The sequence below is a fragment of the Vanellus vanellus genome, assembly GCF_965231255.1.
Source record: "Vanellus vanellus genome assembly, chromosome: 6".
Taxonomy (NCBI): domain Eukaryota; kingdom Metazoa; phylum Chordata; class Aves; order Charadriiformes; family Charadriidae; genus Vanellus; species Vanellus vanellus.
Window position 1 is genome coordinate 18,904,807 of NC_138911.1, and position 25,038 is coordinate 18,929,844.

At 40.9% G+C, this 25,038-nt stretch overlaps 1 protein-coding gene across 1 annotated transcript in view; it reads left to right on the forward strand.

The window, feature by feature from the left end:
- The first annotated feature begins 2,981 nt into the window (after positions 1–2,981).
- Positions 2,982–25,038, forward strand: part of TOLLIP (toll interacting protein) — a 29,833-nt gene continuing 7,776 nt past the window's right edge. Inside the window, exons 1-5 of the mRNA XM_082484912.1 lie at positions 2,982–3,110; positions 14,433–14,582; positions 20,224–20,406; positions 21,949–22,101; positions 22,954–23,044. Of these exons, the coding sequence (XP_082341038.1) occupies positions 3,078–3,110; positions 14,433–14,582; positions 20,224–20,406; positions 21,949–22,101; positions 22,954–23,044 (610 nt within the window). The 5' untranslated portion in view covers positions 2,982–3,077. The remainder of the gene's footprint in view (positions 3,111–14,432; positions 14,583–20,223; positions 20,407–21,948; positions 22,102–22,953; positions 23,045–25,038) is intronic.

A 25,038-nucleotide genomic window follows, 5' to 3' on the forward strand; every position in this document is an offset into this window, starting at 1 on the left:
CCAAAAGTTAGGTGCTATCCCATTAAGCTTCATGTTCCCTCCCTCCCTCCCTCCCCTCATAGTATCAGACTCTCTTCAACCTTTGAAGTGTCGCTTCTGGTTTTGTGAACAAGCACAAAATTAATTTGGCAGGAATTCTGCTTCACTGAGGATAGCACCATGTACATTACTCTCCTTCTCCCCTACTCTCCCTCATGAGACATTAGTTTCTGTTTTTATGAAGAAAAGCATAGGTGGTATCTACGCTTTCAGACTCTAGAGCCAGCCTAGGGAGCAATGCCTATTTGGTAATTTTCAAGCAACCGCATCTCCAACCTGCTGTCGAATTCCAATCAATTTTTACTTAATGTCCTCAGAGATATTAAGCTCTTAGAAATTTCATAAAAATAGGCAACTGGTTACAGAAAAGAAACCGTATTTAGTGACCCCACTAGGCAAAGGTTTCAGCAAGGGTAATAATCATCTTTGGCATTTGGCCTGGTATCGAGGAAGAAGCAAGGAGAGTTCAGAAACATGCACTGCCTCCTACCCAGCCAGTAGCTGGGAGCAAGGAGATGAGGCTATAAAAAATGTGAACAGAAAGCTCCAGGTGAAATTTCAGGGAATATGGAGCTTACAGCAAATCTGTACGAAGCAAAGTTAAACAGAAAAATGCAGGAGAGTTTCAAAGCAAAAGAGAGGATGGAGAGGAGAAGCAAAAGGGGTAGAAGCATTTAGGAAAGAACAGATGGGGCAATGGAAAAAAGGGGCAGATTTGGGTAGAAGAGATTCTGGAAGGGACAGATGAAGAACTGAGAAGAACAGAGAAGAGACTGGGAATCAGAATGAAAGAATGATACAGAAAAAACTGATGCCTAATTTTTTATTACAAGATAAATGCAATTTATTGTCATTGTAGCTTCTTTAATTACTTTTCAACCTTTTTAAAATGATGCCCATATGTTGCAAATAACAGGGTTTTATGAATTTTGTTCTCTCACCTTTCCCATGGTATACATTCCCACTTTAATTACTACATTGACATCAAATGCCTCGCCTAATGTTTTTGCATCAGTGCTCCCTATTTGAGGTGATCTCGCACTTGGGGAAACAAAAACCTGCCTCTGCAGGTCGAAGGCTACTTGTTGTTCTTGAGGATGTCCACCAGATGGCAAAGCCGGTATTTTTGTAGAGTTTCCAGGACACCTTCGAATAAGAATTTACCCTAGGGAGAGTGGGGGCTTGTTTAACAACAGATCCTTTACTGCATAGATTAAAAATGGTGACTAAAAATAAGTGACTAGATTCTATGTGGATTTCCTGGGAATAATAAGAAAACAGGAAAATAAAAGATGCCGTTAGAAAATGGTGGTGCTGTCAGGAAGTGACAATGTTCACCCATATGCATATTCATATGTCTGTATGAGGGAAACAAATCTCAAGAATCTCTGAGTTAATATTACTATTTTTTCCTGCTGATATAAATTTTATAGAGACAATAATACTTTCTCATGTCTAATCTCTTTGAAATTGTTGTGAGTAGACCAGGTCTTAGAATTAAATCCATGGTAAGTAAAACTGTAACTGCCAATGACTTATCTAAAACTAATTTCCTAGCTTATGTGGTTATAGGCAAAGAATAGCAATGAGGCTTGTTAACAGTCTTTTCCCTCCAACCTGCCCTCCTGATGTCAAGATTGCAACTACAGAGATAAGCACTGATCTTCTTCCCTTACCTCTATAGGATTTACTTACTGTTCTAACCATGTTGGCTCACGAAACTCCTATCATTTAGTCATTGATACTCGGTTGCGTGTATATACAGCGTCACGAAACGAAGTTTCCTGAAAGAGGCTACATCTGTATAGCATTTGTTATAAACTAATCTAACTGTATCGGTACACAAGCTTTGCACAGGCAGGGCACATATCTGACATTTTAAGATCCTGAATGTTCTTAATCACTTAGCTTAATTTTAAATTGCACTGCCCCTTCATATAGTGCACTATCGTGATGATTTACTTAATGGTTTTGTAGGTTGACCTGAATTCTTCTTTCAGCAGAGGAACCGTATATAGGGGTAAGAGGGAACATTACAGCCTTTCTCTTCAGCTGGCTGGTTGACTTACAGCTGGCACCAGCTATATTTGTTCAATGGCTCCCAATCAATTATATCCTGTAGTACTCATTTTTCTGAGTATCAAGACACAAGTAAAAAGATGAGGCTGTTCCCACTCCAAGTAGATGTTAGGGTAGTGTGAAAAAAAAAAGCTGGTGCTATATTTGGAGCGTTCCTAATTGCACTGTTCTATTTCCAGCTGCCGAAATCTGCGCTAGAATTTTAATTAAGGGCTAAATTCGTGCAGCAGATCCTAACAACAGGAAACAGTTATGTTATTTAAATAGGCTTTGAAATTATCAGATTTCATCTCCCAAAGCAGCACTCGGATGAATACTAAAGCCGCTTTTGTTCTGCTGGAAAGGGCTGCAATTGCTCAGCAAGCTGAAGGAGGTCACTGCGTCTGCTTTGGAAAACCACTAACACCGGGCCAGCTGTCCAGAGGGCAGACCCCGCCAGGCAAAACCTCCCTTCCTTACACACATTCGCACCCACGGACAGCGGCGAGCGCTCCACGCAGCCTCACGAAAAGCACGCAAACTGTGGGAAGCTGCAGCTACCCTCAGAGCGGCGAGTAAAGGCGCTTCCGCCACCAAGATGGCGGCCCCGGGGCCTCATACCCGCTCCGGCTCCTCCTCGGTGCCGCGGCGCCCCCTAGCGACTGCGGCGGCCTCCGCAGAGCAGAACAGCGCATGCGCCGATCGGCGGACAGTCGGTCGATCGGCGCATGTGCGAGAAGGGAAGCGCTGCGTTCCCCTCGGCTCATGCGCACGGCTCCGCTTTAGAAACCGCCAGAAGGGGCGGGGGAAGAATGCGTCGCTGCAGGCAGGCTCCGGCGCCGGGGGCGGGGCCAGGGTCAGCTGACTGGGGAGGCTCACGCTGAGTGACGGTTAGTGGCGGCCGTTGGAGCCGTAACGGTAGCGGCGGCGGCGGCGGCCTGGCGGGGCGGAAGGAAGGGTCTGGGCCCGAGGGAGGCGCCATGGCGACCACTGTCACTACTCAGCGGGGCCCGGTGAGTGCTGCTGGGTGAGCTTGAGCCGCGGGGGCCTCTGAAGGTTGTTTCCTGTTGGGCTGGTGGGGCCCGGCTTGGACCCTTCTGGGCTTCGGCTTCTGTTCCTCTCCCCCTCGGCCCGGCTCCTGCCAGTGGGCCTCGGTGGGAGGGTGACTCACCCTTGTCTCCTTCCCTTCCCCGGCTCGCGGCCCGTGGCAGAGGGGAGAGGAAAGACCTTCCCCAGACTGCTGCGGTCGGGGGGAGGGGGCGGGGGAAGGAAAGTCTGCTGCTTTTCCTGGTTCTCCGCCTTGCGAAGAGGCTTTGGGAAAGGGGAGGGGAAAGTTCCTCCTATCTGCGTGTAGGGCTTGAAGAGGCTATTCTGCCCGTTCTTTGTCTAAGGGCCTTCCAAAGGAGCGAACGGCTTAAACTAAACCAAAGCTAAACTTCTTTCTTTTTAAAGCAGAGTAGACCTTTATGTTTTCGTGGTTGAGCTGGGCAGATTCAGGTAGATGTCTCTGAAATCGCCACCTGAAAGCTGGAACGTGAAACGTGCTGAAATACGCGTTCAATGGTAGTATGTAGGCGTGTGTGTTGGGAGTGGGTGGGGAGCTGGGCAGTCTTAAAACCGATTTAACAGTCTTCTGGGAGGTAGTGTTGATAGCTTATTGGGAATGTGTTATTGCCTAGTTTTGCCCTGGAGTAATCTTGGCCCATACCAGGATATTCTACTGTATGGTGTATAACTGCGGTATAACATCAGCTCTCGATCGATGTGCTGTTCCTATCTGTTCCTCCTGTCTGGAAGGATCTGGTAGTAATTGACGATACAATGTTGCTCAGCAGATGAAGTAAGATTTTCTTAAACAATCAATTTAAACTGCCGTGTTTTACTTCTTAAAAACAGCTACGGTTTTTGTGTGCCTATGCAGCCATGATGAAAGACCAGAGAAGTGAATTATTAAACTGCTAATCTGAAAAACTGCATCACTGTCTGTTGTTATCTCATGACAGTAATATTATATCATTAGTTTAATTCCTTAAAATGCCTTATCTGTGTGGTCTTCCAGAATAGATTCCTTATACAATGGATTGTGATGATGGTTCTGTTGTTGGAATAAAAGTGTTAAGTGGGGAAGTTATTTATTTTGTCTTGATAGTTTCATGAAAAGACAACGGCTGCTGTTCGGGTTGAATCTGTGGTGAATCAGGTAGTTGCTATCCCTAAAGGCTTGGTGTTTGAGCGTTGATGCTGTGATTGCACCCATATAGAATTCTGTCAATATGGAAGAGGCCTTAATCAAAAAAGCTTAAAATAATATAAGTACCTGAAAAATCTTCAGAGTTTGTTTAAAAGTAACTTCACTTCTAGTAATCCTTTACTTTCTGTTTGGAGAAGGTTGCAGAGATAGAGGGATGGAAGGAATTGGTAAAAAAGTAAGTGGTTTGGCTAAAGCTGAACAGTAGGCCCGATTGCAGTCCTGATTTGTGGAGAGATAAAATTATGCAGATATTTCTGTCTCTGAAATGGAACAGCATTTCTTTCTGAGAGAGATTTTAATTGTCTGTGGTGCTAAACACCTTGTTGATACTTAGCTTGGTGAAATCCTCTTTCTGGGCTGAAATAAGATTTTAGTGAGAACCTTCTTCAACATGGCTATAATCTTACAGATGTTTGGATATCATAACTGCCTAGTCTTTCTTAAATGTTTTAAAGGAACTACATCTCAGAGCTTAGAATGTTATTCTTCCAGATGTCTTATTTTAGAATTACCCAGGTATTCCTGTATAATCCCTTGGCAGTATTTTGTTACTTAAAATTTATTTAAGCGTGACAAATGCAAAGGCATATGATGATCTTATCTTGTACAACTTTGGCTTTATGTTGGTGGTGTTTTTTTTTTTTTTATGTGTTCTTAACTTTGTGGTGTATGCTTTTCTTCCTTGTCTTAACGACTTCAGACATTTGAATGTTTTTAAATGAATGAATACATGATGCAATATTAGGCTGCCATTCGCAGGTGAGGGTGCTGATATGGTACATGCCAACCTTCCTTAATTCTCTGTAGAGTGGAAGATAGAGTTCGACTGCATTACAAGTGAATAGCCACTAAATGGTGCTAAAGGATCGGGAAACATTTTCTCTTTATTGCTGCAGAGAACAGTTCTCTCTTTCTGTTTGAACAGGCAAGAAAATATTGCAGGTTTTTTCATGCAGGTAGGAGAGTAAAGCGTACTGCTATACTGTTGCCAGTCTTGTTCTTATACCTGTGTTTTCTAGTTTGTGATGATGCTTATTTAGCAGGTAATTTAAAACTTCAGATTGCTTTTTAGTTTTTCAGATGAAACAGAACTGGAATTCATTGTGTCTCTTATGAGTAAATATTATGCTAGAATGTAGACTTTTCTGACTATTTTCAGGATTTATGGTGTTGGTGTGTTTTCACATTTTCTGATCTTTTGAGAACAAACCTGTTTATGAAATCTAAACTATAGCTGCTAAATGATACCTTTTCCAAGTGAGAGGTGTTAATGAACAGTTTGGTCTCACAGACTTAATAACTTGAACCCTGATCAAAACCAAATTTGTGATTCCTTAGCTAGCCAAGTACACCTAAAATTAATGTCCATGATTACTTGCCACGCTTGGAAGTATGTCAGGTCCTCCAAAATTAGATCAAGCACCAAGCTAGGATTATTTAGATTTCTTCTCCTAATTTCCCTAATAATCACTACTCTGATGATTGGAAATCTTGAAATGGGCAGGCTGTAGTTATGATTACTTCTCTCTTCTTGTCCTAATACTGTCATTTAACTACGTAAGTCATGTTGTCTCTGATTTTACGTGAGGTTTTGTTTTGAGACTCTCCAAAATTTTGATATCTTTTTCTGAACAAAGGTGACAAGCAATAGGTGTTTGCCTTGTCCAATATAGATATATATTATGGTGTCACATAAGCAATTTTGAGTAGAAAATCCCATCACCAAAATAATTATGTTGATAATTCTGGGTATAATTGAGTATTTTATTATACATTTTGTTTCTTATTAGAATGTGGATATATGTGGTATTAAAATCCTGATCCGTAAAGGTGGAAATTTCATAGAGACGCATTGTTGCAATCAATTTGGATTTCAGAATTTCTTTTAAAAGTTGAAGGAGTAAGATGTCATTGAGTTTTTATAAGCAAAATGTGAATTAGTTTTTAAGTGCTGTGATCTGATCTGTGGAGCATGTTCCTTTGACAGAAAATATTGAGAGCAGCATTGGTAATACTTTGAAATTCTTGCCCTCTAACATGTAAGAGAAGTACCTTAAGGCACTAAGTGGCTTATTTTCTGTTGCATCCAATGGCATTTTCTTTTAACCAAGACTCAGAGGAAAGATAGATGTGTATTAGTATGTCTTGTAGTAGTGTAGAAAAAAATCAGAAGCAATTGGAATTGATAGCAATTATTCTTCTCCTTAATGCTTATCCCATTGTGAATTAATGGGATTGCTTATTTTGAGCTGTTTCTATGTCTTTTCCTGATGTTATTCCTCTTTTACATTGAGTGCAGACCAAATCCACATAGCTCAAATGTAGTATAAATGCTTCTTGAATTTGAGATGTCTATGGACACTCAATCTATCTTTTATTTTTAACTCGTGTTTGAATACAATAGTTCCTGCTACACTTAGCAGGAATCCATGTTATTGTTTTAGTGAAGAAGAGAATCTTTATATTGTAATCAATGGTTCCTATTGATCTCTTCTTCAGTAAAACTAAACTTTTTTTCTTTATTAACAGTTGTGCTTTTGCACTATGGAATGTATTTTGCAAGTATTTAAATGTTAATGTCCTGGACAAATTTAGTTTTGCTGGGAAAATCCGGAGGCAGTAGTTTGTGGCAAAATACTTAGTCAAGACTAAATATAGATGCCCTACTTGGGGGAAAGGTAAAATAATATTAAGGTGATGACTATAGAATAATAAATCCTTTACAGGTAGAAATATGGAAGCAACGGAAGCAGCAAAGTATATGGGGAGATTCCTGGCAAGAGGAAAAAAAAATCATAAGAACAAGAGAAGAAATGCCTGGTGCCTTGCAGTCCATGACATTTTTTTTTTTTTGTGACAGTTAAAAAAAAAAAATACAAAAAACAAGAAAAAAAACACAAAAAAAACAACCAGCAAAAATCTCTAAGTGTAATAAACTTAATTGTGGTTATAGTCTTTCCTTTGACCATCTCTACTTGAAATTGAGAAGTAGAGCCTTTGACTACTATTCTGCAGGAGTTTAACTGGGTATGTGTCATGCTATAACATGAGTTCTATAGAATCATAGAATAGTTCAGGTTAGAAAGGATGTCAGGAGGCCATGTAGTCCAACCTCTTGCTAAAAATATGGTCAATTTTTAATTCTGACCAGGTTGCTCTGGGCTTTTTCCAGCAGGATCTTCAAAACATCTAAGGTGAGAGTTTTTGCAGTCTTCATAGGAAATTTGTTGTCCATTCAGTGATTTTTTTTTTTTTTTTTTTTTTTTCTTCTTCCTTATTTCATGTCAAACCTGTTTGAGTTTGGCAGTTGAGGTCACCTTTCTTCTTGCCTTGCATCTCAGAAGAGAACCTGACTCTGTTTTCTTAATGACCTCCTCATAGATACTGGAAAGCTGCTGTGAGACGCACCTTAAGTTTCTTCTATTCTAAACAAATCCTCAGCCTGTCCTCACAAGTCTTGTGCTACAGCCCTTTTCATGGGCTGTCTTGGGGGATCTTTGCTGGGCTCAGTCAAGTTTATAATTCTTCATGTACTGCTGGGCCCCAAACTGATTGCAGTATTCCAGATGTGGTCTAATGAGTGCTGAGTAAAGGCAAACAATTGTTTTCCTCAGCCTACTTGCTAGGCTTTTGTTGGTCCAGTATAGTATGCTGTTAGGCTTCACTGTTGTGAGAGTGCTCTGCTCATTCGTGTTTAGCTTGCTCTCCAGCGGGGCATGCATGTTTTTTTCTGTGGAGCTGCAGCCCTGCCAATTTTTCTCTAGTCTGTACCGGTGCCAGGGATTTTTCTGTGAAAAGTACAGGACTTTGCACTTGTTGAATTTCATGAGATTCCTGACAGTGAATTCTTATAGCTCTCTGGTTGTTGGTCCTGTCTTCAAGTGTACTAGTCATTCCCACTGCAAATTTGGTGTCATCCTCAGAATAGATGAAGGTACGTTCTGTCTTCACCTCTGGTCACTGATAAGGAAAAATATTAGACATGTAAGTTTTTTTTAACCCTTGGTAAAGTCTGCCTATTCCTAGTCCCTGTTTTTTCCTTCATGTATCTAGAAATGGCTTCCAGAAGGACTTAACTCTATGAATTTCTTAGGAACTGAAGTGAAGCTGACCTGCCTATTCCTCAGGTCATCCCTCTTGCCCTTTTGAAAGCCGGGTGTGACATTTGTCTTTCTCCACTTATAGGGGACTTCCCCTAATCTCCATGACCTTTCAAAAAGGTGATGGAGAGTAGCCTTGGAAAAAAAAAAAAAACAAACAGCTAGCTCTTTCAGGACCTCTGGACGTATCCTGTCTGGTCCCAATATATTCTTTAGTGTTTAGTGTTCAAAACATAGAATAATAGTTCAAAGTTCTCTCTCATTCACTCACTCTTTCTTAAAAACAATGAATCCATTTAAAGGAGAATGGTTAGAACTCTTTTGAGTAGCTAGCTCTTTAACATGAAACTTCTCTGAAACCTAGTGTCAGAGTTTCTTGGTACTTGCTAGTGTGAACTTTAGTAATGGTTCCCTGAATGTATCATGTCTCAGTGATACTCATGACTCATAAGTCAGGGCTTTTTTGGTTGTCCTTGGAGCTGCAGTCCCTTTCCCTCCCTTATCAAGGTACTAGTACTGACATGACCAGTTAGCAAGGTAAGAGGGTCCTGATGGCTTCCCTTCCTTTACCTATAGCCCTTCTTTTATTTTCTTCTGATCAGCCCTCTGTACTAGCGTACTTTACAATTGCCTTGGCACCATTTAATGTTGCACAAGAAATGGGGGTGAGAAGAAACAGGAGGGTGAGACAGACAGCCCAGTCCTAAATTAGTTCCAATAGCTGTAGAGCATCACATAGAATCATTTTGTTTGGAAAAGTTACCTTTAAGATCATCGAGTCCAACCATTAACCTGGCACTGCCAAGTTACCACTAAATCATGTCTCTCATCACTACATCTACGCAGCTTTTAAATACCTCCAGGGATGGCGACTCAATCACTTCCCTGGGCACCCTGTTCCAATGGTTGACAACCCTTTTTGTGAAGAAATCTTTCCTAATTTCCAATCTAAACCTCCTGTGGCACAACTTGAGGCCATTTCCTCTTGTCCTATCATCTGTTACTTGGGAGAAGAGACCAACCCCTACCTGGCTACAACCTCCTTTTAGGTAGTTATACAGAGCGATAAGGTCTGCCCTGAGCCTCCTTTTCTCCAGACTAAACAACCCCAGTTCCCTCAGCTGTTCCTCATGAGACTTGTGCTCTAGACCAGCTTTGCCCTTCTCTGAACGCGGTCCAGCACCTCAATGTTGTTGTTCTAGTGAGGGGCCCAAAACTGAACACAGTACTTGAGGTGCAGCCTCAACAGTGCTGAGTACAGGGGGACTATCACTTCCCTAGTCCTGCTCACAACACGATTTCTGACACAAGCCAGGATGCTGTTGGCCGCCTTGGCCACCTGCGCATGCTGCTGGCTCACATTCAGCTGCCTGTCACCCAACACCCCAAGGTCCTTTTCTGTTGGGCAGCTTTCCAGCCACTCTTCCCCAACCCGTAGTGTTGCATGGGGTTCTTGTGACCCAAAAGCAGGACCTGGCACTTGGCCTTGTTGAACCTTGTACTATTGGCCTTGGCCCATCAATCTAGCTGTCCAGATCCTGCTGTAGAGCCTTCCTACCCTCAGGCAGATCGACACTTCTGCCCAACTAGGTGTCGTCTGTAAACTTACTGAGGGTGCTTTCCATCCCCTTGTCTAGTTCATTGCTAAAGATACCTATCAGAACTAGCCCCACTACTGAACCCTGGGGAACACCACTTGTGACTGGCTGCCACCTGGATTTAACTCCATTCACCACAACTCTTTGGGCCTGGCCATCCAGACAGTTTTTTACCCAGTGACGAGTATCCCCATCCAGGCCATGAGCAGCCAGTTTCTCCAGGAGAATGCTGTGGGAAATGGTGTCAAAAGCTTTACTAAAGTCCAGGTAAACAACATCCTTTTCCCTTATTCACTAAGCAGGTCACCTTGTCATAGGAGATCAGATTAGTCAAGCCGGACCTGCCTTTCAAAAACCATGCTGACTGGGCCTGATTACCTCGTTGTCCTGTACGTGCTGTGTGATGGCACTCAAGATGATCTGCTCCATAACCTTCCCCAGCACCAAGGTCAGGCTGGCAAGCCTGTAGCTCCTCGGATCTTCCTTACGGCCCTTCTTGTAGATGGGCGCCACATGTGCTAGCCTCCAGTCAACTGGGACCTCCTTGGTTAGCCAGGACTGCTGATAAATGATCACACTGCCTTCAGTTTGAAGAAGTTGAGATGCATTTTTTTTATACCTGCAGCGTTTCATTTTGAAGATCCTCAAAACTAGCTCCTTACGTGGTTTTAGGAGATAGGAAGGGCAATATTACTCTGTTTCTAGGTAATTCATATTTTTGATATGCGATGCTGTCAAAGTTTGTTAGGAAGTAATTATAAAGCAGGCTTATTTTTATGAATGCCTGCTTAACATTTGTCTTCCAAATTGTAGTTCTATAATAGCACTGTCATACTGCTGTCTTGCTTGAGAAGCGAGTTCTAGTAAAACTCAAATGTTAAATGGAATTAATTTTTTGTTGTACGGTTAACGACAGAGCAGGGTTTTTCACATTTTTCCTTAAACGTAGTTTTAGTAGAGGGAAGTGCATTTGTTAAGTGGGTGTTGAGTAAGATCAGGGATACAAGCTTGTCACTTACGTTCTCCTTGCTTTAAAAACAAAAGCTGATTGAACTTTGGTAATGTAACTCTGTGTTTTTGATTCAGGTTTGGAGGTGGCCTGCTTTTCAGTGCTTTGAGCAAGACATAAATTAGCCTTTCTTTACAGATAAAAAGAATGCACGCTATTGATTTGTCTACACTGATATGGAATAAACTGATAATTAGCATAAGAATTTACTGAGTAGTGTTTTCCTCAATAAGCATCTCTCCTAGATATTTTACTGAGTATATTACTAGGATCTGTGTACCAGATCTCAGTCAGAACTGAACATTTAAGATGGAGCCTACACATCTCCTTTTGGTGGGGTTTACCACTTGGATCTTTTGAGAATTTAGTTACACTAGCTGTTTTCAGTTTCTGTGTTTGTCTGCTTTGCAATTCCAGGATGAGAATGTAGTGTGAAATAACTGAATGAGCTAAAATCTGCTTAGATGTTGTAAGAAAACTTTGGTCTCCCTTACAGATTTTGTTTGTTTTGGACCTCAGTACAGAGACTAGTTTATTTTATTATGGAGCAGTATTTGGGTGACAAATAAAATTAAAGTGAAAGATACTATTAGACTTCTCACTTTGTGAATGAATTAAGCTTTCCAAAGTCCATGTAAATTTAGGGCTGCAGTCACCACTTCTGACTATGGGAAATTTTTATGATGTCTATTCTTAGAGATGCTAATAATACCAGATTTTAAACTTCCTGGTGGTCAAGGATTGGAGAGGACCTGCTGTGTTGTAAATGTCATTGCTTTACTAATTCTTGTGCCATTTCAAATCTTTGCTAGATGTATTATGTTTTATTTTAAAAGTAGTTCCTTTTTTATAATGCTGTTACAAGACCCTGTCTAATTTTCAGCCTAACTTAAATAAGCTTTCCTTTAATATTAGCACTATCTTTTAGCTTCGTCTTCTCCCTCAATGCCCCTCTTCCCTCCCTCCCACCCTGTTTAAAACTTAAGCTAATTAAGATCGTAATTGTAAAATTTTAACATGCTTGTAAAGAAAACTGATTCCCTCTTTTCCCTCCCTCCCAATGGCCTAGCAGCAAGCATTCAGTACTTCCTCCTTAGCTTTTTTGATAAACTTCCTTTCTGGCATGTAGCACCTACTGTTGCCAGGATCCTGAGGCGCTCAGACAGAAATTGCAGCTCTTGCCAAATCACACTTTGTATGACTGTTGCTATCTCCAAGATGCAATCTTGGCATGCAAGTGCTGTCTAATTGTCAAAAGCTATGTCCTAGAGGCCTGTTAACTTTTTAAAGTATGTTCTGTAGGCATACATCTGCCAAATACAAGATTGAGTAATCTTGCCTGCAATAGCAACATAAAGAATTGCACTGTCTTTTGTCTTGATGTGGTGGGCAGTTCTCTATTAAATATTTAAGCAACTCTATAGACAACAGAAATGAGTACAGCTTAATTATAAATTTTCTATGCCACTTTATTTGCTTTTTAAAATATCATTTTAGTATGCTTGTTATTTTAATGTGATGATCTCTCTAAATGTATTATTGATAATGTTCGCTTAGCGTTTAAAACCTAGAAACAACCTGAGTTGTTGAATTACAGCAATAGACACTTTCTTTTCTTTTACTGTAAAGCTAGCAGTAAAAACATGCTGACTGCTGATTCATATTGGCACGTGGCAGAGTTCCTCTAAGATTTTTCTACTTTGAATTTTTTTGTCATGGTTTGTTCTTGTGATAGACCAGATTTTTAATTACTCTATTATTATTTTGACTATGGTAGGATTTTGTCCCCAAATTGTCCCCATGGTTAGTTGTAGGCCAGCCATGCTTAACATTGGAAAAGCATTACGGCATCTTTGGATGATCACACTCAAAGAGTTGTGGTCGATGGCTCAATGTCGGAGTGGCATTCCTCAAGGGTCAGTACTGGGACCGGTACTGTCTTAATATCTTTGGAGACCTGTACAGTGGGATTGAGTGCACCCTCAGCACGTTTGCCGATGACACCAAGCTGTGTGGTGTGGTCAACACGGTGAAGGGGAGGGATGCCATCCAGAGGGACCTGGACAGGCTTGAGAGGTGGGCCTGTGCAAACCTCATGAAATTCAACAAGGCCAAGGGCAAGGTCCTGCATGTGGGTCGGGGCTATCCCAAGCACAAATACAGGCTGGGCGGAGAATGGGTTGAGAGCAGCCCTGAGCAGAAGGACCTGGGGATGAAAAGCTCAATGTGAGCCAGCAATGCATGCTCACAGTCTGGAAAGCCAACCACATCCTGGGCTGCACCAAAAGAAGCATGGCTAGCAGGTCAAGGGAGGTGATTCTACACCTCTACTCTGCTCTCCTGAGACTGCACCTGGAGTACTGCATCCAGCTCTGTGACACCCAAGATAAGAAGGACATGGACCTGTTGGAGCAAGTCCAGAGGAGGGACATAAAGATGACCAGAGGCAGAGGAGTGGAGCACCTCTCCTATGAATACAGGCTGAGAGAGTGGGTGTTGTTCAGCCTGCAGAAGAAAAGGCTCTGGGGAGACCTTATAGCAGCCTTCTAGTACTTAAAGGGGGCCTACAGAAAAGGTGGAGAGACTTCTTATGAGGGAGTGTGGTGATAGGACAAGGCGTAACAGTTTTAAACTGAAAGAGGGTAGTTTTGGGTTAGATATTAGGAAGAAATTCTTTACTGTGGGGCTGGTGAGACACTGGAACATGTTGCCCAGGGAAGTTGTGGATGCCCCATCCCTGGAGGTGTTCAAGGCCAGGTTGGATGGGGCTTTGAGCAACTTGATCTAGTGGGAGGTGTCTCTGGCCATGGCAGAAGGGTTGGAACTAGATGATCTTTAAGGTCCCTTCCAACCCAAACCATTCTATGATCTTTGTTACATTGAAGGATTTGGTTCATAGGAGACATTGTCTTTATGATCTGTCTTGAAGGTGACTTTGAAAGTGACCCTTTCAGATGAGAGCAGGATGCTGTGTCTTGTCACAGGAATGATTGGATACAACATGAGTGATGAATAAGTGAAAGAGCTGGGTGCTATTAAATGTCTATGTGAATGGAATGTAAAACTTGGTAGCTCTGACTTTTGTATGGACTACTTAAGGCTGCTCTGCAACTAAACATTTGTCTCTGTATGTACTACTTTGTTCCAGAGGCTTATGTTGAAAATTAGTGTATTTGAAAGTGAGTATGAGAACATTCTCTACGCGAGTTGGCAGTTTTGTCATTTAATTAGTTCTTTGTTTTTGCTGTCAAAACTAGACTAAATTCCGCTGAATGTTTTTGCTAAGCTTTTCTTTGATTTATATTCATCTGTCTTTTTCCTTCTGAAAGTGGATGACTTGAATTTTAATGTTGTTTTTTTTTCTTTTCTTTTTTAAGGTGTATGTTGGTGAGCTTCCTCAAGATTTTCTTCGCATTACCCCAACTCAGCAGCAACAGCAAATTCAGCTGGATGCCCAGGCAGCTCAGCAGCTGCAGTATGGAGGAGCAATGGGTACAGTAGGCAGACTCAGCATTACTGTAGTACAGGTATAAATAGTACTGTCTTTGTACAATTAAGTAATTGTAATTAATGCAATTAATATGTTTTGATTGGTGGACACAAAAAGATTTTATGTTGGAATTTGAGTTATTAAATTACTTGTATAGATAGAATGAGTAATTTTTGAAGTTTCTGTACATCAGCATTTTTTTCCAGTTTCATCCATAGCTCCATCGTGCATGGTGCAGCAATTTCTTGTAAATGGTGCTATTATAGCACATAATCAAGTAAACTCATGTTCGGGGTTTTTTTTGCAGTGAACAGTTTTCTCTGAAAACTTCTGTTAAGGCTTCCTGTAGAAACAGTGTTGGAAGACATTAGCAATTTTGAGAACATTGTAGGGAACTGCGGTTGCCTTATGTGCTTTCCCTTAAGTGACTGCTCTGTTCCATCCTCATTTCCTCTAGTGCATTTGCTGTTTTTCCTAGTGCTTTCTGCAGGTTTTCTTATTAATCACAAGTGCGTAGTCCTAGCTCTTTATTTTCTGCTTTCTCTTTTCCCTTGTTATCCTTTCTTTTATCTCTTGGCAGTACTGTATTACAGCATTCAATGTGCATAAGACTTCAGGTTTTAAAACTTGCCTGTCTTAACAAAATTCTGTGTATCTACATCAGCATGTCAAATGTCCTTCATATTAACTTAACACACCTCATCTATTTACAAGTGCTGTTTTCAAAAAACATACCAAGGAGCTATTTAACCTCAGCTTTAGCACCAACCCTGGAATAGTACACGTATGGTTACAGCTTCCATGGTGAGGTCCTTATTGGGGAGTAAACCTATATAGGGTCTTTCAGGAAAGGAGGCAGTTATCCTTCCTTTCTATGTCTTTCACTGGTCAGTTTGTTCCTTCACAGCCAGCATCCTTCCTTTGAAAACTGGGGGTAATGCTGTTTCAAAGTTTATTACTTCTAAGGTCTAGACACTTGAACTCATTCATTGCATTCAGTTGCATCCCTCTTTCCAGTTCTGAAGAGTTCTTCAGTCCTGAGGTGTTCAGAAAGTGTAAGATTGGAAGCTGCTTCTGCAACTTTGAAGAGCAGAAAATTGTTATCACTTCTAGAGCATAGTTGTAGAAGCTTTGGTATAATTTTTTTTCTAGAGCTAGAAGTAGGTGATTCAGGTTAAACCTCAGTCCTATGAGGAAACAAAACATTTATCAACATGCTATGTCTCTCTTAACTTTCTAGCAGTTTCTACCAACTTGCATGCTACTCCATAGGTTGTTCATCTTTTTCTATTTCCTTGGACAGCTGAAAGTTCTTTTTGTCACGAGATGTTGGTCCAATCAGTTATAGATGGTAGAAGTTCCTGGAGCAGATAAGGGGGCAGGCAGTACAGTGTTGAAGAAGGAGTTTTGCATCTCGCTTTGAGTGGCTAGGTAAAGAAACATCCAGATTCCTGTTTGGATGTGTGAAATGATGGAGTTGATACTGGTCTTTATCAGGTTCAATTCTCGTTTATTTTTAGGTGCTTGTGCACACAAGAAAAACATTTATCTTGCTTGAAGAATAAAGCCTAATAGCTGTTCTTGATGCCATGGCTGGATGTAACCACCTGTTATAGAAGCACAGGGTAGTTGAGGTTAGAGGGGACCTCTGGAGTTTATTTTGTCCAAAATAAACAATAAACATCCCACCCCTACCCTCCCTCTGACCTGGCCAGTCCCTTAATCAAGAATTAATGAGGATGTTATATACAAGGAAAGGCTGAGGCAGCTGGGCAACAGTCTTAAGGGGGAATCTTATCAACAAGTAGTCCCTGTCGTGAGGTATTTATGAAGAAGATGGCTCCTTTGCTGCAAGGGCGCATTGCTGGCTCATTTCCAACTTGGTGTCCACCAGGATCCCCAGCTCCTCTGCAAAGCTGCTCTCCAGCCAGTTGGCCCACAGCTTGTAGTAGTGCTTGCAGTTATTCTACTTCAGGGGCAGAACATTTTCATTTGTTGAATGAGATTCCTGTCTATGCACCTCTCCAGCCTGTCAAGGTCCTTCTGAATGGCAGTACAACCCTGTGGTGTCCCAAGAGATAGTCTTCTGTACCTGTCTGAGAGTTTATGCAAGAATGTTGTGGGAAGCATTGGGGCATGGTTGAGAGTGTCGCTTGGGAGGCAGTTTTGAAGAGCAAAGGTGCCCAGGAAGGCTGGGCATACTTCAAGCAGGCGCTCTTAAAAGCGCAGAAGGCCATCCCCTTGTCTCGAAAAACGAGCAGACGGGGAAGACGACCAGCCTGGCTAAATAGAGAACTTTGGCTGGACCTCAGGAAAAAAAGGAAAGTTTACATTCTCTGGAAAAGGGGGTTGGCAACTTATGAGGACTATCAAGATATAACAAAGCTATGTAGGGGGAAAATGAGAAGGGCCAAAGCTCAATCAGAACTCAGCTTGGCCACTGCGTTTAAAGACAATAAGAAAAGATTCTTTGAGTATATCAATAGAAAAAGGAAGATTAGGGAAAATGTAGGCCCACTGGTGAATGAGACAGGTGCCCTAGTGGTGGAAGACACAGAGAAGGCAGAGTTACTGAATGCCTTCTTTTCTTTGGTCCTCACTGCTAAAGCTGTCCCTCACAAATCCCATACTCTGAAGGCAAAGGGGAAGGTCTGGAGAGAGGAAGATTTTCCCTCAGTTGAGGAGGACCGTGTCAGAGACCACTTGGCCAAGCTGGACATTCACAAGTCCATGGGCCCTGATTGCATGCATCCGCGAGTGCTGAGAGAGCTGGCGGATGTTATTGCTAGACCAATCTCCATCGTCTTTGAACGGTCATGGAGAACAGGAGAGGTGCCTGAGGACTGGAGGAAGGCTGACATCACTCTGATCTTCAAAAAAGGCAAGAAGGAGGACCCAGGGAACTACAGACAAGTTAGTCTCACCTCTGTCCCTGGGAAAGTAATGGAGCGACTCATTCTGGATGTCCTCTCCAAACACGTTGAGGAACAGGAAGTTATTGGAAGTGGTCAACATGAATTTACCAAGGGTAAATCATGCTTGACCAATCTGATAGCTTTCTATGATGTTATAACTGGTTGGCTGGATGAGGGGAGAGTCGTGGATGTCATCTACCTTGACTTTAGCAAGGCTTTTGACGCTGTGTCCCATAACATCCTCATTAAGAAGCTGAGGAATTATGGACTAGATGAGGTGACAGCGAGGTGGATTGAGAGTTGGCTGCGGGACAGAACTCAGAGGGCTGTGATCAGCGGCACAGAGTCTAGTTGGAGGCCTGTAACCAGTGGTGTCCCCCAGGGGTCAATACTCGGTCCAATTTTGTTTAATATAGTCGTTAATGACCTGGATGAGGGGACAGAGTGTATCCTCAGCAAGTTTGCTGATGATACCAAACTGGGTGGGGTGGCTGACACCCCAGAGGGCCGTGCTGCCATCCAGCGTGACCTGGACAGGCTGGAGAGCTGGGCAGAGAAGAACCTAATGAGGTTCAACAAAAGCAAGTGCAAGGTCCTGCACCTGGGGAGGAAGAATGTAAAGCACCAGTATAGGTTAGGGGCGGACCTGTTGGAAAGTAGCTCTGAGGAGAAGGATCTGTGGGTCCTAGTAGACAGTAGATTATCCACGACCCAGCAATGTGCCCTTGTTGCCAAAAAGGCCAATGGAATCCTGGGCTGCATAGGGAAGAGTGTGGCCAGTAGGTCGAAGGAGGTCATTCTCCCCCTCTACTCTGCACTGGTGAGGCCACAACTGGAATACTGTGTCCAGTTTTGGGCTCCCCAGTTGAAGAGGGACAGGGAACTGCTGGAGCGAGTCCAGCGAAGGGCAACTAAGATGATTAAGGGCTTGGAGCATCTGCCTTATGAGGAAAGGCTGAGAGAGCTGGGACTCTTTAGCCTGGAGAAGAGAAGGCTGAGGGGAGACCTTATTATGGCGTACAAGTATCTAAAGGGTGGGTTGAAGGAGGATGGAGCCAGGCTCTTTTCAATGGTTCCCAGTGTCAGGACGAGGGGTAATGGGCACAAGTTAGAACGTAGGAAGTTCCGTTCAAATACACGGAAAAACTTCTTTACGCTGAGGGTGACAGAGCACTGGCACAGGCTGCCCAGGGAGGTTGTGGAGTCCCCTTCTCTGGAGATTTTCAAGACTCGCTTGGATGCAGTCCTGAGTAATGTGCTCTCGGCAATCCTGCTTTAGCAGGGGAGTTGGACTAGATGATCTCTAGAGGTCCCTTCCAACTCTGAAAATTCTGTGAATCTTGGCTGCATATTGAGGCATGTGGCACTCTGGATAGGAGACTTGGCATAGTTAACCTGTGTAATGTGAAATGCTAGTTGAAGTCTTTTGTATTTAAATATGTGTTGATAAAGTATATAGAGCAACATGCCTTAATTTTGTTACTGAGAAACTGGTGGAAGATCAGAAAATATCTTTTGGAAGGTAATTTACTGCTTTTTCTCCCTTGCAGATACGTAAGAACGGTGGTGAGTTTGTCCAAGCACGGTTCATTGTTCTTCTTAAATTACTAGAGGGAGAATTTATATGCACTTTTTCTTTTAGTGAAGTTGTCTGGTAAGCTGCTTAATATGGGGACTTCAGAGTCTAGAGAGTGCATAATTTAGGTGCTACTTTAATTGTTAAGCCTGCTTTTACAAGGAACAGTTTGAGACATTTCTCTCAAGCTCCATTGTATGAATTACTCAAGGAGAAAAGGGCTTTCCTGGCCAGAGCTGCAGCCCTTGTGACTAAATCTTATGCAAGTCTCAACTGTTCCAGTTCTTTAAATGTCCAGTAAGTGGGAGGCATCCTAGGCACCATATTTTGTCACTTGTCTTACTATAAAAAGAACTATAGGCTGCTTAGTACAGGTCAGAGAAACAGCTCTTCCAAAAGGTCTGATTTCTGCTTTGGCATAGCTGTGCAACAGTACTCAGGGTTTTTTTCAGGAGTGTCACTAACTTACTTTGTTCTGTTCCTCTGGTGTTACAGAACAAGTAAATTAGATATCTTCTGATTCAATACAGCATCTGTTTTTATAGTAATGTAGATTGTAAGATGCCCACTGAATTAAGTAAGTTTTTTAATCACTTTCAAAAGTATGATCTACTAGATTTTACCTCAGTTGAACTGCTTTTACAGTTTGTACTTTTCATGGAATCATAGAATGGTTTAGATTGGAAAGGACCTTGAAGGTCATCGAGTTCCAACCCCCCTGCCTGCCCCCTGCCCCTGTATTGTGTGATATTCTTGAAACTACTGGATTTCTGTATTTCATTCTTTAGAAGTACTAAAGTGAAAGGGGACAGGCTACCCATCACATTGTTTCTGATTTTATATTGGAGAGCAGATACCTAGATATAAAGTGAACTTATTACTATTGCCTTGCAGTCGTGTATCTTTTGGTTTGGTATGGAGTAACTTAGCTATGTTGAAGATGTATATTTTCTACAACAGACAGGTTAAAAAGAGGTTCTCTTTTAAAGTTCTCCCAGACATTTAATGGTCTCATTGGCTGTATTATGTTTTAATCCGAATGCTGGCTTTCTTTTTTTTGTTTTTTGTCTACCTCATAATTGAATCTAGTCCTTTGTTCAATATCTGATTCTCTTTGTGAACTAATAGTAATTAACTTCTGAAGTTAATGTAAATATTATACGCTTATAGGCTTTCTTTTTTTCTAGGCAAAATTGGCAAAGAACTATGGAATGACCCGCATGGATCCATATTGTCGAATACGGCTGGGGTATGCTGTGTATGAAACTCCAACAGCACATAATGGAGCTAAGAACCCCCGCTGGAACAAAGTTATTCAGTGCACCGTTCCCCCGGGTGTGGACTCTTTTTATCTAGAGATATTTGATGAGGTCAGAACTACTATTTTTATTCCCCCCCCCCCCCCCCCCCCCCCCCCCAATCTCCTGTTTGGACTGAGGTTTGGGTGGAATTTTGCAAAAAAAGGTTGAGTTACCAAAGGCTGTGTCTTAGCTGTGCTCTCTGGGAGATGATGAAAGTTTTTCAGAATCCTAAGAGCAGCAATGCTTAAGGCTTCACTCTTCCCCAATAATGTCAGAGCTATTACTTTTTCTTTGGTATCTGATAAGGGGCATTAGCAGGGTTCCCTCCAAAGGAGGAGAAACAAAAATATCTGAGTGGCATTTAAGCTCCTCTTTCCTATCAAAATGCCCTGCAGCCTTATATTCTGTACTATCCCTATTATAAATAGCTTGTTTATACAATGCTGTTTTACTCAGAAATTCTTCAGTATTATTCTAACCCAGGAGGACCTTGGATCCGCTTTCCCAAGCTTGGAAATGCTGAGAATAAAACTGTCAAATATAGACTGCGTAGTCACTAGGATTTATTAGCGGAGACGTAATGTAATCTATACTTGCCTGAATTTCATTCCAAGTGGGCATATAGGCTCTTGTCTGCTTTGCTTAAGACACAGTGGCAATAAAGACCTAACCTCTGAATAATTTCATTTTCTTAGAGATTGAATGGATCGGATTAACAACTCTAGTAGGTAATCTGCTCTACAAAGCTTTTCTAGAAGAGTACTGTCTTGAATTCTAGAATGTTCTTCTACTAGATACTGTTACTGTTGGCAGCAGGGAATATGTGCCTGCATATCAGCTGTTCCAGTTCAAGATATTGACTTTGAGTTAGCACAAACATTCCTTCTGGAACAATTTAGAATCACAGAATGGTTAGAGTTGGAAGGGACCTTGAAGATTATCTAGTTCCAACCTCCATGCCATGGGCAAAGATACCTTCTACTAGACTAGGTTGGTCAAAGCCCCATCCAACCTGGCCTTTAAACGAAGAGGCTACAGCTGAGGCTAAAGTCTGTGGTTTGCCTTTTTTCCTGTGTGTAGTAAAACTTGGCACTGCACCAGCTGTGTGGTCATTACACAAGTGAGGCTTTTGGATGCCATTTTGTGGGTTTAGTTGACTGGTTGAAGTATCTGTTCCATTGCTGCAACAGGGGTGGCAGATCAGTATTTGTATCTGCTCTTGAATTACTGGAGTTCACAGTCTGTAGTAGTAGGGTAAACAGAAGCTGTTTACAGTCATTTAATGGCCTCTGATATGATGTCACTAGATTCACAGACTATGTTGATATTAGTATGTTGTATTTCTAGAAGTGTTCTGCTTCAGGTTTTCAATTTCTTACTATTAAATATCTGTTATCAATCTATAATTCCACTTAAAGCATCATTCATCCTTGTTGGAAAAGAGATGGCTAAAATATTTACTGACACTTTAGTAGTTTCAAAATGAATAACTTTAAAATTGGCAAAATGAAATAGCATAAAACTGAAGGAAGTGTTAGTCAAAAATAATTTTAAGATTTTTTTTTTTTTTTTCAGGACAATTAACTCAATGTTTTTTAAATTATATTCCAGCGGGCCTTTTCAATGGATGACCGCATCGCTTGGACACACATTACAATTCCTGAGTCTCTGAAACAAGGAAATGTAGAGGATGAATGGTATAGCCTGAGCGGAAGGCAGGGTGATGACAAGGAAGGAATGATTAATCTGGTTATGTCATACACGGTAAGCCAAGTTTGGGTTGGGAGGAGGAAGGGACAGAAGCTTCTTGGGTGGTGGGAGGAGAGATTTTAGATTGAAGAAGTAGTTCCATTTGTACCACACCTGTGATTGTTGTAGTACTTCCACTGTACCACACCAAGTTGGTTTTGAGTGCACAACTGGGAACAGATGTTCACTGCTGTTTCAAATTCACGTGCCCCACATGTGAACAGTTGTTCTATTACCTGTAAGATAAATGAGTTTGTAATTACTGTCTGCCCATGAACGTATTATACACTGAATCTGACCTTTTAATATTTTCCAGGATCAAACTGAAGAATTGTGGTAGTAAAAGGGAATGGAGTTAAACTGATATTTTGTTTAGAGTACTGGTTTACCTCAAAAATGGTTGATTTGAACTAAAATTTCCTTCTAGGAGCAGTGTACTACATTTAATAAAATGCAGGTTTACTCTAAGCTTCCATTTACAATGAATATGTTGTATATACATTTCATGAGAATAAGGCATGAAAGCTGATTAAACCCCTATTTTAAAATAGTTCACTTCAGTAACAAAATTTCGGTTGCAAATTTTATCAAACTGTTGCAAAAGGCTAGTTTGACACGATGTGTTTATATTGATTTACAGGCAAATTAATTGTCATTTAAAAGGATGGTAGTTCAGTTAATTTGCTAGAGATTCTGCTTAATATAGATTAGCACTTAGTACAGTTGTATTGTAATATTGAACATGGAAAATGGATTTACAGTGTGATGATTTTTTTGTAAATGCTGTTTTAATTGCTGGTTTAGTTTTTTTTTTTTCTATTTCTTGAGTAGTTCTAATCTGTTCTGATTTGTGCTCTTTGTGTCAAGTCTTTACCAGCTGCCATGATGATGCAGCCTCAGCCAGTGGTCCTGATGCCCACTGTATATCAGCAAGGAGTTGGATATGTGCCTATAGCAGGTATGTTTTCTTGAAGACTCTTAAAAGTTCCAGATGAAGGGTTTTAAAGAAATAACTACCAAATTTCTCCTGTTTTTTGGAATGTAAAGGAAGCTATATATGATTTTGTCTGTGACAACTTTTCCCATGATACATTTATGGGAGGAGAAGAGTGAGCAAATTAAGGCTAGGTCTGCTTTCAGTCTTGTACCCTGTTTAGGGGTGATCTGTGAGTTTGATTAACTGGATTGAAATGACTATCAAGTTGGAACCAGTAGCTTGGAGGCTTCTCTTTTTGAGTATTTATTTTAGACTTATGTGAGGTCACTGAGTAACTAAATATCTAGCAGGCTGCACTCTAATATAATGTGTGCTTATTTAAATAGTGGCAATCCACATGTGAAACTGTTCAGACTTCAGAAAGTGCACCAAATGACTTCTGCTATCAGAATTGCAGCTTAAATAGCCTGTAAAGGGATTGACTCTTCTGTGGTCTTTGAAGGTGCTTTGTTGGAAACTTGCTACACAGGTTGTGAAGTGTGTATCGCAGTGAATGAAAAATGTTAGGGAGCTCTGAGATAGTTATGTATATGCATCATGAAGAGCTAAAGCAGGTATTGTCAGTTCTCTTAGTCTGTGCAAAGGAAGTTTTGGACTTGTTTAGAAAGACGTGTTAAGGTAGGTTTTGTAATTTTTCCATCAAAGATTAAAAGCTCAAAGTATGTAAACAAGCTTGAATTTGTCCTTAGACAACTGGTAAGTAAGGTTTGGTTGGGTTTTTTGTGTGTGTTTCACTTACAGCTGTTAAAAGCTTCAGGTTTTGGTATGGATGTTTATTCAGTAATATATGTACTTTTTATGGAAAATAGGATATAAATTTACATATTTTGAATGTCATTGCATACAAGTGTGTGAGCAATAGAGCCTGTGGGACATAATTGCAGCGCTAAGGGCTGACACAACAGATTATTTTATAATTTTTTTAAAGACTCATTTTTGATTGAATTTAAAATTTTACTCTCTGTGAAAACAAACCTCCTCAACAGAAGACTGGATGTGTAACTTAATCATACTTCCTTTTCCATTTTTGTAGAGTTAAGTTAGAGCAAAATGTGGAAAAGTTTGATTACATACTTTTATTCTCTGAGAACAGGCAGTTTGCTTCTTTTAAAGTGCTTTTATCTCTATAGCTTAATTCTTAGTATTTAATTCTTCCTTTCTTTGATAACAGACTAGTTTCAACTTGTGCATGCACCTTGAAGTGTGATTCTGTTGTGTAAGCCAGACTTCTGTGTAGCTTTTCTGTGTTTGAATTAGATGCTGTATCTTTTTTGCTATATACTGAAGCAGTTAGTGAACTTCAAACATAGTTATCTTGTGTGTGGTTAAAAGAAAAACAATAGCTGGGGTGGTACATATAGCGATGTAAGTGAAAGTGCTATAGAATTTTTTTTTTAACAGATCAAAATGAGAATATTTATATTGCAAAATTACTATACCAGTCAGAGTACAGACAGTAGAAATGAAGACTAGTTTCCAGTATAATTGAAACTAGACATAGAACTGTAAAGCTAAAACTCTTCAAAGTTGAAAAACTAGTGCAGTGGTGTGTATTGATGTTCAGACCTTGGTGTTCTGTAAATTCTACATTTATCTTGAGAATATTTTCGGTAGTTCTTATTAAATCTACTGGGACAAGTGAAGAAATAACTAATACTTAGTAAGTGGAATTAATGCCTGACATCTTAACATATAAAAACTTGCCTTTGTGTAACAATTTTATTCATCTATATGTTGGGACATTGCCCTTCTGCAGAGATTCAGCATGTTTGTTTTAATTAATGCTATTATAATATTCTGTATTAAAAATTCTTCCTGAGTCTATGACTTGTATTTTTAAAGCATTACAAAGTAATGAAATTGAAGTAATTTCACATTATAAAAGGAACCAATAGTGCATCTCGGAAGACATGGAGTATTGTCAGAATGTTTTCTATATACTGAACTAGATGCTC